Raw genomic sequence first — 13,271 nt, 5'->3', positions numbered from 1 at the left:
GATGATCTCATAAGGCCTAGATTGTTGTCTTTCCTAGATAAAACTCCCTTCATTTTAAATTCAGTTTTGATTCACAGAGGCTGACCACTGAAAATCTTTTGCAATTTGGACAAGAGAATTGCTGATATTTAACAACCAGGAGGATCTTCTCTAATATACAGGAAACAAAGGTCAATCATGCGATTTGAAATTTCTATTTGTCGGCAGATAGCTCTAAAATGGCTCTCAACTTTTAAAAGATTGATTTCTAATCCTATGTTTGGTTTTATATAACTTTTTTATTTCACTGCAAACTAGTCCCTGACCCCTTTTCTATCTGCTATAATTCCCTGTCTGATTTGTATCTTTTTAATTCAGCCAAACATTTTTAAAGTACAGACAATGATTACATCAAAGAACCCATAGCAAAGTGAACTGTTTTACTTTTACAGTCCTGAGATCCAAAGCGGAACACATCCCTTATTGTCTTATACGCATGCCTTCAGAAACTGCTTAGGAAAAGCAAATATTCCTTAGCCTCAGAGTAAACTGTTTCTCTTGAGAATAAAACATAAGAATTCACTAATCTCACACAAATATTGCAACACTGACCACGACCTCCTTAAAGAGTGTAACCAAACAACTGTGGTTTCTACATTAAAGATGGGATCTAACATATTTCATGTATGACATGAAAGCTAGACTACCTTCACCACAAAGCCACGGAAAACGCTGACAACCAGAATTTATGACTCCCCTCCGCAGAGCTAATGCACGGCAGCAGCTTCGGCCCCTCTACGGTGGGCCCCCTTTTCCTTCAGCAAGAATCTTGAAAAAGTATTAGAAATTTGACATCCGCCCCAGAAGCTGAATTTCTGTTTGGCCTGACACCAATGTGCCCTTGTTGATAATCTCTTCTCTATGTGCTGCATGTTTCCATAACACAGACGTGCTAGTTTTATGCATTGGGGAAGGGAAGCTTAATATAGGAACAAGGTCAATAGAGAGACACAAACTCCTCAAAACATAACCATGAAATTATCTCAGTTTTGAATGATTATTATGACAGGATGATAAGCACGATTTGAGAATATGTCTGCACTTAGCAAAGTGCAAGACTTGCCTTCACCTCGCTTTCACCAGCATTTTAATCTTATTGGTATTACAGTGGGAAGCAGGGCAAGATGTTGGCATCTGTGAAAGCAGGGCAGATGACTCTATGGGATTTCAGAAGTCTTGGAAATTGTGGTTAAACAGGGGGGAAATGGTGAATTTCTACAATCTGTTTATGTGCATTTAAATTCCTAACTGGGCGACTGTTCCTCTCACACATTTGTAAAGCTCATTTGTCCTTATATGCTGTCTCCTACCCCTACCTCTCATCTAATTTACCAGTACTTTTAGAATTGGTACCAGCAAAATGTATCTCAAATTTCAGACCTACATATGAGAACACCTCTGTCTACTGCCACTCATTCTTCTACGAGGGAGGGAGAGCCACGTTGACTAACTGGTCAATTAACAAAAAAGAAAAAGCCCTAAGGGGTGAGAACTGCTGATGATTAGGAGTGAATGGTTCCCCTCTGGTGTCTATTGAGAGAAAGACACAGAGCAAGGAAGATGCCTGAAGTGGGTGACATGAGGCTGAACAGAAGACCTCTGAGGTCTTCCCCGACTTATGGGGGGAAATGTCCATATGCTATATGGGCATATGGTCAGCCCCTTCTCCCCACCTGAACATATGGACAGCCCCTTCTCCCTACCTGTCCCTTGTTTATAATATCCTTCTCTAGAAGCTGAGGAAAGACATAATAAGTCTCTTAGGTGTCTACAATAATTAGTTTGATCTGGCTGTAATGCTAGGAAGGATCAAACTGTCCCTGACTTCCATGAAGCAGTTCAGGAGCAGAGCAATGCAGGAGAGGCAAACAGGCAGAATAGTGTCATGACATGCATGTGAGGCAGGTGAGTCACTTCTGGATGATCCCTGCTTCCTGAGGAAAAATATTCCTGAGTCCTGCTACAGTGCTTTCACTCCAGCTTCCAAGTGAAGTTTATTGCTTATGGATGCATAGCCTTAACACATGGGGCCGAAAGTATGGCTAGTCAAACATTATGCTACAGGAAAGAAGCCAGTCACACAAGGACAAATACTAGATGACCTCAACTGCATGAGGTAGCTAAAGTAGTGAAAGTCACAGAGACAGAAAGTAGAATGGTGGCTGCCTGGGGACAGGGGAATGGGAAATTCGTGTTCAAAGGGTGCAAAGTTTCAGTTGGGGAAGTGAAAATGTTTTGGAGATAGAACTGCATAGTAAAATGAATGCACTTCATAATAATAACACAAAAGAATGGCTAGTCAAAGAAAGAACTGGGGCCACATTAGAGCTGCTTACCTTTTCTGTGCATTCTCTAAGTGACTTTCTTCCATCTTATGCTCTTTTCTGGCTGTAAAAGAGAAATCATGATTAAAAATGTTTTTTTCTGTCGTCTCCTTTGCGTAATCTTACAGCTTCAATTACACCCATTCTTTACCACAGCAGGTCTGAATTCAGGGATGGGTAGCCTCTAGCACATGTCCTGGTAATAGCATTCCATTTGCTTTATCTGCCACCACTGCTTTTTTTCTTTTTAATTATACTTTAAGTTCCAGGGTACATGTCCACAATGTGCAGGTTTGTTACATACGTATACATGTGCCATGTTGGTTTGTTGCACCCATCAACTTGTCATTTACATTTCTCCTAATACTATCCCTCCCGCAAACCCCCACCCCTAACAGGCCCTGGTGTGTGATATTCCCCACTCTGTGTCCATCTGTTCTCATAGTTCAACTCCCACCTATAAGTGAGAACATGTGGTGTCTGGTTTTCTGTCCTTGTGATAGTTTGCTGAGGACGGTTTCTGGCTTCATCTATGTCCCTGCAAAGGACATCTATGTCCCTGCAAAGGATGAACTCATCCTTTTTTATGGCTGCACAGTATTCCATGGTGTATATGTGCCACATTTTCTTAATCCAGTCTATCATTGACGGACATTTGGGTTGGTTGTTCCAAGTCTCTGCTATTGTGAACAGTGCCACAATAAACATACGTGTGCATATATCTTTACAGTACCATGATTTATAATCCTTTGGGTATATACTCAGTAATGGGATGGATGGGTCAAATGGTTTTTCTAGTTCTACATCTTTGAGTAATCGCCACACTGTCTTCCACAATGGTTGAACTCATTTACACTCCCAACAATGTAAAAGTGTTCCTATTTCTCCACATCCTCTCCAGCACCTGTTGTTTCCTGACTTTTTAATGATCGCCATTCTAACTGGTGTGAGATGGTATCTCATTGTGGTTTTGATTTGCACTTCTCTGATGACCAGTGATGATGAGCATTTTTTCATGTGTCTGTTGGCTGCATAAATGTCTTCTTCTGAGAAGTGTCTGTTCATCTCCTTTGCCTACTTTTCGATGGGATTTTTTTTTCTTGTAAATTTGTTTAGGTTATTTGTAGATTCTGGATATTAGCCCTTTGTCAGATGGGTAGATTGCAAAAATTTTCTCCCATTCTGTAGGTTGCCTGTTCACTCTGATGATAGTTTATTTTGCTGTGCAGAAGCTCTTTAGTTTAATTAGATCCCATTTGTCGGTTTTGGCTTTTGTTGCTATTGCTTTTGGTGTTTTAGTCATGAAGTCTTGATAACAGACATAGCTAACAGAGGCCAAATAATTTGTTTTCTCTGGGACACTTTTGAGACTGATATTAATAATTACACCTGGACAAAGACATGAATTAGGGCAATCTGGGTAGATCAGGACATGTGCTCACTCTTGCACATCTCATCATGTTCCCCCTTAACGTTCCCACAAAAAACAAAACCAACACGGGAACATAATAAACTCAGTAGCATTTGCAACAGTTCAGTTCTGCTCAGAGTCATGGGAATCTTGCACACACTGCCTCCACACCCACAGGCCCTTTTGGCAGTCTAGGGAAGCCTGTGGACTCTTGTCAGAATAATGTTTTCATGAGGTTACTAAGAAAATCAATGATACTGAGATACAACTCTGAATCCACAGGTCAAGAACCTATGTTCTTTCTATAGGATTATCAAGAGGTTTCATTTTGGGGTGGTTCTTTTATATATCCTTCTCTACAATCAGAAGATATATTATTGTATATGAAAATACCACTCTCACACTTTAAAAATACCAGAAAAATAGGAAAGTCGAGACGTAAGCTATACAAGCCTTCAGATTCCTTTAATTTAGGGCTACGATGATTTAAAATGAATGAAAAAAAAATGAATCTTATGTTTAGGATCTATGCTGTGATACTTCATGAAAGGTAATAAGGGATTTTGAAACACCACCATTTTATTAAACCTGGCCCTACCATTTACTACCTGTGTGACTCTGGGCAAGTTAGTTAAGACCAAATGCTTAGTTATTGCCTCATCTGTCCTATGAGAATAGCCATAGTGAGCATTATCATACAGCTGCTGTAAAGATTTAATGAGATAATACATGTAAAAAGAGGTATTATTAAGAGCCAATGCACACTGCAGAAACTCCGAGGGTAGGGAAAAGCGCCTCCAGGAAAATGAGAAGAAATTAGTCATCTAAATTTTTCCTAATTTTGCCCATGTACAGATAAAAAAGGCATCTACCCTTGTGGTGTGACCTGGAGGCTCTAACAGCCTAAAATATTTCTCTCACTTGAATGTGTAAAATTTCTAACCAGGCCATTACACATTTTAAGTCTTTGAGATGCTCCAAGCAAAACACAAATACATTAACTGGAAGAACCATGTTTAAAGACTGGAGTCACAAACTCAAATTCTAATACCATCAACAAACAAGCTAAGTGTGGGCCAAGTATAAGAATCCCAGTGTTCTAACATTCTAGTTCTAGTTTTTCAACACGGGAACTGATAGCCTTAAAGTGGGACAGACAGTAGGGAACTGCAGGGAAGTGGGAAGGCTGTATTCCATTTACGAGAGAACAAGCACTTGGTCCTGTTACCAGATTTAGTTTTTTAGACTAGAAGCTAGAAAGGGATTTCTAAATGAATGTTCCCAACTTAAAAAAAATTCAAACATAATATGACAAGGAGAACAGTCTTGCTGGCCACGTGTGGCTCTGCAACCTCTGATTTCAGCCTCTAGTAGCTGCTGACGTCATAACATAGGAGGGTTTATTCCTTCCTTCCATGCGCTAGACACTATCCCAGGTGTTTGGGATCCACCAGTGAAGTAAGCAAACAAAGTTCCCTGTAGAACTTTTGTTTCTGTTGGGGAAGACAAATAATTAAATCCGAGAGAATAAGAATCAGTGTAAGTAATTTTTGATAAGTGGTAACAATAAAAACAAAACACAAAACCAAAAAACCCATCCAGAGCATAGACGGAGGACTATAGATGGAGACTCTCCATGAGTTACCAAATTAGGCATGCCTGGGCAGCTAGAGCACGTCCCACTGCGGCTCGGTACACAAAGGGAAAGGCAATATTGAAACTGAAGATGACAAGTCTTAGATGAACTGTTCTTTGACTAGGAGTGGCTCAAATTGATGTGTAAAATTTACTTAGTCTTCTATTCTACAAAGCCACATAAATAGCGGGATTTAGATGCTTCATTTTTCTTTTTTTGAGACAGCGTCTCACTTTGTCACCCAGGCTTGAGTGCAGAGGCATGATCATAGCTCACTGCTGCCTCAAACTCCTAGGCTCAAGCAATCCCTCCAACTCAGCCTCTCGAGTAGCTGGGACTATAGGCGTGCATCACCGTGCCTGGCTTACCTTATTTTTTAGAGATGAGGTCTTGCTATTATACATATATTATATATAGTATATATTATATATTATGTATAGCATATATTATGTATTATAGCAGATAATATATAGCATACAGTATATATAGCATATATTATATATTATATATAGCATATAGGTTTTTTTTATATATATGCGCTAGTCTCAAACTCCTTGGCTCAAGCGATCCTCCACTTTGGCCTCCCAAAGTGCCGGGATTACAGGTGCAAGCCACCATACCTGGCCCGCTTTGGGATTTAAAGTGGGACACTGCTAATGTGAGGTGAAGCGGGGGTATGTATCTTAGGAGACAGATGGGTTTGGAGGAACTGTCAGACTCAGTATGGGGAGGTAGGGAAATAAAAGGCATCCCTCAACTTGTTCTTCTCTCCTCTATTTATTGTCTTTCTAAACACTTTTGTTCTTATTTTCCTCCTCTCTCTTATTTATAAGAAGCTTTCTTATTGTCTGCCATGAGTTAAATATAATTCTTTTCCAACTCGTAGGAATGAAATGTAGCTGCTTACAATAGTGACTGATGGTCTCACAGTTTTCAAGGTAATAAAAGCAATAAGGAAAATAAGTCAGAGTATTAAAAATGAGAAGTTTTGCTTAACATAAATTCTGTCTCCTAAATGTTTTTACCAAGGTTACTTGCATGCTGTGATGATGGTGAATCTTGGGAAATGCTTGGAGAAAGCTGAGAGGTAAGTTTGCCTGGTGACACGCTTATAACATGGTACAATTTTTATGTCACTGGCAGACTACGTGGTTTTTCTTAAATTTAAATTTTCTCCTTAAGTAACATTTTTCATAATTCTGTGTCACAGAGAGAAAGTAACATGGCTTCCTCAAAAGGTGTTTTGTTAAAAGAGACACATATGTGGATTTTATTTAATACAGTCTTGACTGAATACAGACTGCTGGCTTTTGTGTAAACCTTTAATGCCCTGAAATTTTGTTTTCTGGTTCATTTGCTGGCCATTGTTTTATTAGTTATCATGAAATTGCTCCACAAGAACAATTCTCAAGTTCATAGTTTCGTAGCCTACCAAGTGAAGCAGAAATGGCTCTTTCTATTCCACAGCTATGGGCCCAAGGAATGCAAATCAGAACTCACAACACCTAAACGCCAAGCTTTAAGCCTCGCTGTGTCATCTGAGTGTCATGAATCAATCACAGTGTCCTGTGTTTCAGTTTCCCGCTCTGTCAAATGGAGATGATGATACCTATCACCCACAGAGTTGCAGTCAGTCTTTTCAGTCGGGTCTTTGACAGTTCAACGTCATGCCATGGCTGCTGGGGGTTCAAGCTTCCAAAGGGTTGGCTGTTTTGCCAAAGTCAAATGAAGTGTAGCATAGAGGAAAGAGCTTGGGTTTTGCATCAGGTGGACCTGGGTTGAATTTCTGCTCTGATACTTATGAACTGGGTGATCTTCAGAAAATCACTTAACTTTACTGAGCCTTATCCATAAAATGGGAATAGTAAGATCTACCTTGCAAAGTGCTTGTGACTATGAGATATACTGAACGTGTGAGGTTAATCTAGTGACTGACATACGGTGGGCATTCAAGAATGGCGGCCATTTATTGTCGATTGGCTACAAGCAAATGCTAGTAGTCACTGTTCTAGCTTTCTGACTTTGGCATGGTTATCACAAAATTTCACACAACATGCTTTCTTTAGAATGTTCATAACTGCTTTCAGTAGACAAGAATTTTGGTTGTTATCATTTTATGCTCAAAACGTTAGTGTTTTTTTCATTTCACTCACTGAGCTGACGTCCTTAGCATGGCCTGTAAAAGGCTCTTCTACAAAAGGGTGGTTCCCTATGTCTGACCTAAAGTCATTTTATTTGCTGTTTCAGTTCATTTTGTTTTATTTCATCCTCATGAGAAAAAGAGAAAAACTTATTTATAATTTAACAAATAACCGAGTGTCATGGGGGTGGGCGTGAGGGGAGAGGTACTTATGATTATTCTCACCTGTTTTTTCCCCTTAATGACCATTGAGTTCTGTAATCTTTGACCTGATTAACTGGATCACTTCCCCAATCCCAAATAAAAGATAACGATCCAGGAGTCTTTTTTTAAGAGGTAAGTTTCCTGAGAGCTAAGATTTCTTCCTTAACCTCTAGACTCTATATGGCGACCTGTAACTGGTTCCCCTCATTGCACAGTAAATTCAATTCTCTTTGTTGCCACCAAAACTGCCGTTTTAAAAGACAAAGTGAACTATGCCCCTTTTCTGCTTAACGTTCTCACTGGTTCCCCCTCTGAAGACAAAGTGCATTGGCAGTTCCCAGTGAGCCCCTCACAAGTGCTTCCTGCCATCCCCATACTTTCATCCCCAGAGCTCCTGCTGCATGGGACTCATGGCTGTTCTCTGGACTCAACTTGTTGCATGGTGTCTTTATTTTTGGGCACTTTGCTCCTTCTGTTTCTAATGCCTTCTCTTCCTTGCCCTTCTCCTACCCTTCTGTTTGAATGTCTTTTCTTTCTTCAAAAACCAAGCTTGAAAATCTCCTCCAAGAGGCCCTCCATGCCTGTCCTGCATGGTGGTGAGTGGTTCTTTCTGTGGAGATCCAAACACACTATCTCCACACAACTCCTCATCATAGCACACAGAAGGCTATGTCAAGATCACTGGCTGCCAGTTGGCTTTTTCCACTGGACTCTGTGCTCCTTCAGAGTTGCAACCAAAATCTGTTTCAGAGTTTTTCTCTCAACTATCACCTAGTAGGCACTTGTGTACTTATCTTTTTTCTTCTTTTGAGACAGGGTCTTGTTCTGTCACCCAGGCTGGAGTACAGTGGCACAATCTCAGCTCACTGCAACCTCCATCTCCCAGGTTCAAGCAATTCTCCGTCCTCAACCTCCCCAGTAGCTGGGATTATAAGCACGCACCATGGCCAGCTGATTTTTGTATCTTTAGTAGGGACAGGGTTTCACCATGTTGGCCAGGCTGGTCTCAAACTCCTGACCTCAAGTGATCCATCTGCCTCAGCCTCCCAAAGTGCTGAGATTATAAGTGTGAGCCACCATGCCCAGCCTTGTGTACTTATTTGACAGATGGAAAAGTATACAACAGAAGAACCCATGTTAGCAGAACACAGTCCCTACACATTAAGGGCCTGTTTTTTGGCACAGGAATTTCTAAGCTTCCATCTTTTGTTTGCAACAAAAGAGTAAAGAGTAGAGTGGAACTGAAAAGCAAGAGAATACTATGTCCATCTTATGTTCTGCTTTTAGATTGATACATTAACACAGGCACAAATAGCACTAACACTATAGGGAGCTACAAACAGCTTTATCCCTCCAGTTTCATTTGTATCAGATTGAGTCTTTAAAATATACTATTTTCAGAGGTAACTTTGAAAAAGAGAAAGTTTTTATAAATAAAATGGTATTTCCATAAAATATTCAGACTAAGAACATTCACCATTTAAATGTCCCCAAATATCCAAAGTTTTTATTCTCAAGAGGGTGGCACTCATACAATGAGAGTGGCTGAAGGAGGCGGTCACTCTTCAAAGAAAGTGGGGCTTTTATGCCAAACACAATTAAGCCATATTTATGGATGCCCATCTGGGAGGCAGTAAATTGTGAAATAAGGGGAAGGGATAAGGGTTGGAATATCTTCCTAGTATTCTTTACACAGTCTATTACACTTTAATATACCATGGTTTATGGACCTGACATGGTTGGTATAAACCAACAGGACGCACAGTAAAGAACTTGTTTTTATTACAGCTCTACAAATAGAGGAGCCGGGTGATGCTAACAAGGAAACAAAGGGACTGCACTCTGCTTCACGTGGGATCCATCTGATGTGCGTGTGGCAATCATTTTCCATGTCTTAGAAAATCCCTGTTGTGCACTTTCCAGGAGAAACAAATGCTTTACACTCACTGAGGCACAGCACGCTGACATTGGAAAGGGATGGCCTTTTAACATTTGAGAGAAGAAAAATAGATATTTGGAAGCAGTGAGTGATGCAGAGCTCTTACCCTTACATTTTTCCTTCTGGTATGTTTGCCCGTGGAGGACGACACCCTCTCTGGTCTTCCTAAGTTACTAGTTTTCCTGGTTGTGGTGAAATGAGAAGAATGATCATTTCTGGTCTGTCAGAGCTTACATGTGCAAGTGTCTAAGCTGGATGGTAAAACTGAAGAGCAGAGGGTCACTTGTGAGATTTTCTGTATGAAGTGTTACAAGGCTGTGTAAAGACATACTGCCAAGGTCCCCAGTGTAGGATGCAGGATTTCCAGGTCACTTGCTTAAGGCTAAAGTGGACTAGGAAATGAGGCTTTTGGTGAAAGTACCAAGTAAAGGACATTGTGTTACTATACTCTGAAGAGGTCTTCAGAATCATAAAATTAAAAAACAGAAATCCAGATAAAAGGAGCCTTCAAACAGTCATCTAGTCTACTTCCCGGGCTGATGTTCTAGCCTGGATCCTCTTATTTTCAGTCAGACTTTCTAGATCTTGTCTTTTTCATCCTTTTATTTATTTATTTATTATTTTTTCTGAGACGGAGTCTCACTCTGTCACTCAGGCTGGAGTGCAGTGGTGCGATCTCAGCTCACTGCAACCTCTGCCTCCTGGGTTCAAGCCATTCTCCTGCCTCAGCCTTCTGAGTAGCTGGGATTACAGGCACATGCCACCACGCCTGGCTCATTTTTGTAGTTTCGCCATGTTGGCCAGGCTGGTCTGGAACTCCTGACCTCAAGTGATCCACCCACCTCAGCCTCTCAAAGTGCTGGGATTACGGGCATGAGACACCACACCCAGCCCTTTTCATCATTTTAATCTGCCATTTCTAGCTGCCCCTTAAGTGAATTGGAGTATTTTATGGACATCAAAACACACACGCACACCTCCCCCCACACCCACACGAAATGGCATTGCCTAACCTGGGCACCTGGGGCTGTTCTCAACCAGGGTTCCTTCATCTGAACTGCAGGACACAGAAAAAGATTTGAGCAGCTCTTTTCTCAGTTTCCCCACATACACACGACTGGTAACACTCCAAATGTCCAGGACAACGCCAGCTCATTACACACGATGGCGGAGTTAGGGCAGTACGACGTAATTCCTTTACACACAGTTGAAAATGTGAGTCCTGAGGCAATCAAACTTACAAGGGACTTAAAATATTAAGTCATGTACACTTTTATACAGGCTGAGTACTCCTTATCTAAAATGCCTGAGGCCAGAATTGTTTCCAATTTCAATTTTTGTCCCCTACATTTTGGGATACTTGCATATACATAATGTAATATATTGGGGATGGGACCCAAGTCTAAAGAAGAAATTCATTGATGTTTCATATATACCTTATACACAGTGCATGAAGGTCATTTTAGTCTTCCCTCAAGGACACTGAATAAACTGTCCATTGTGCTCCTGCATTTTGGCCGAGGCCCGTCACATAAAGTCAAGTGACAGGTCTTGTCAAAATGCAGGAGCACAATGGACACTTTATTCAGTGTCATGTCAGTGCTCAAAACGTTTCAGATTTTGGAGCATTTTACATTTTGGATTTTCAGACTAGAAATTCTCAGCCTCTATCTCTAAATCTAGTACGATGATATTCGTAATATATCTTATTGGTATAACAATGTGAATTACAAAGTGCTGTTTGTATACAATAAAAAGGGTCAGACCTTCCACAATACTTTGGAAATATTTCAGTTGTCATGGACTCATTTATATTCTCTGATGACTGTAATAATAATTTGTATAGGTGATAGGTACGATTTCAGAGATCACAATGTACAGCTGGCCCTCTGTATCCGTGGGTTATGGATTGCAGATGGAAAACATTTGGGGAAAAATGGATGGCTGCTTCTGTGCTGAGCATATACATGCTTTTTCTTTCCTTGTCATTATTCCCTAAACAACACAATCATAACAACTAGTTATATAGCATTTACATCGTATTAGGTATCATAAGTAATCTAGAGATGATTTAAAGAACGGGTGTAGGTTATAGCAATTATGACACCATTTTATATGAGAGACTTGAGCATCTGTCGAGTTGGGTATCCATAAGGGTCCTGGAACCAATCCTCCACAGATACTGAGGAATGACTAATCATCTCAAACACTTAACCTCATGATACACCTAGTCTGTGCTCAATAGTAACTACTGCAAAAGTAAACATTTTATCAAGTCACAGTTCTAGGAGGTAATCGGACACAAGTATAATTGGGATCTAAATGAAGTATATTTACCCATACTTTTTCAGAAGTAAACTCACTTTTTCCCCCCAATATATTTTCACTAGAGATGAGATGTTTCACCCCCAGGGAAGTCTTTCAACCATTTACGGTATTGACAAAACACTTGGCCTTCAGACTTTATGAAGGATTCTGCTCATTCTTCTTAAAGGCAATCACTTAATTCATGGCTAATATTCTACTACCTTTTTTCCTCTGCTTCTGTGTAGTCCAGTGAAGTCCCTCAATGCTGCACAACCATCTGTACAGAGAAACCTCTTCGCTTTGAGTGATACAGATGCAATTACTTGAGGAGGCTGATAAGACAGTATAACCTTAACTTTGCTCTAACTTAGCCCAACTATTTAATCTCAACGTGGAGAAAATGGATACCCAAGTAGATGAAGCGACTTTTTGGATTACACAGATAGTCACAGAATCCAGGTCTTTTGACTAATAATTTAATAATTTTGACTAATAATTTGTGACTAGTAATCTACATTTTCCAACGCTCCCTGCTGCTTCCCAAGGGGCAGCATTTTTCTCCAGGATTCCCAAACGCTGAGGTGGTATTTCGAAGCTGCTCTGTACAACACATCTTCCACAGAAATAGATACATCAGAGACAAGGTTCCAAGATGGAATTTCAGCTTTCACTCTACATTTCCTGACTCTTGATGCTTTAAAACAGACCATGGGGGTACAATTTTAGAATGATCTGGTGAGAGACTCATTAACATTAATAGGAGTCAGGTGGTTGCATTCTCAAACAGGGCCTAAAATTCTCCAAGTTATACCATCTTCTAGGCCCATACATGCCTTTAACTTATCAGCATTAATATAAGTGACAGATGTCTTTTGTAAAATGCTTTTCCTTAGTTATTTTTCACAGATACTTCTAAACAAGCATATTTATAAGATATAATTTTCACTTAAGGGACAATTATACATAAACCTATTTCCTTGTAATTTAAAAAACAATTATACATAAAGCCTGTTTCCTTGTAACGTCTACCTTGCCTCCCAGCCATCTCATTTCCAATAGGAAGGGTTCAACCTTCTACAATAATTTAGAAGTATTTCAGGTGTCATGTAGGGGAACTAAACTCTATAGGCTTATCATTCAGACAGCAGACACCATTTAGGAAATCTTAGGAATTGCAAAGAAGCTAAATTTTTAAAAGAAGGCTTCTTGCATTTTGTTTCATCAAGAACCTTAGTGAAATTTCAAAAGCAATGGGGTTTACAGTCACAAGA

General features: G+C 40.1%; 1 protein-coding gene across 14 annotated transcripts in view; it reads right to left on the bottom strand.

The window, feature by feature from the left end:
- Nucleotides 1-13,271, bottom strand: part of LOC105467273 (formin 1) — a 468,877-nt gene that overhangs the window by 82,145 nt on the left and 373,461 nt on the right. For all 14 annotated transcript variants that reach the window (XR_011606208.1, XR_011606209.1, XR_011606210.1 and 11 more), the window contains one exon: nt 2,376-2,427. Coding sequence is in view for 7 of the 14 variants with exons in the window: in XM_071067172.1 (XP_070923273.1) it covers nt 2,376-2,427 (52 nt within the window). In the remaining 7 variants the exon portion in view is untranslated. The remainder of the gene's footprint in view (nt 1-2,375; nt 2,428-13,271) is intronic.

The sequence above is a fragment of the Macaca nemestrina genome, chromosome 7 (genome assembly GCF_043159975.1).
Source record: "Macaca nemestrina isolate mMacNem1 chromosome 7, mMacNem.hap1, whole genome shotgun sequence".
NCBI lineage: Eukaryota > Metazoa > Chordata > Mammalia > Primates > Cercopithecidae > Macaca > Macaca nemestrina.
The sequence above is the reverse complement of the archived record's forward strand: the minus strand, read 5'-3'. Positions and strand labels throughout refer to the sequence as shown.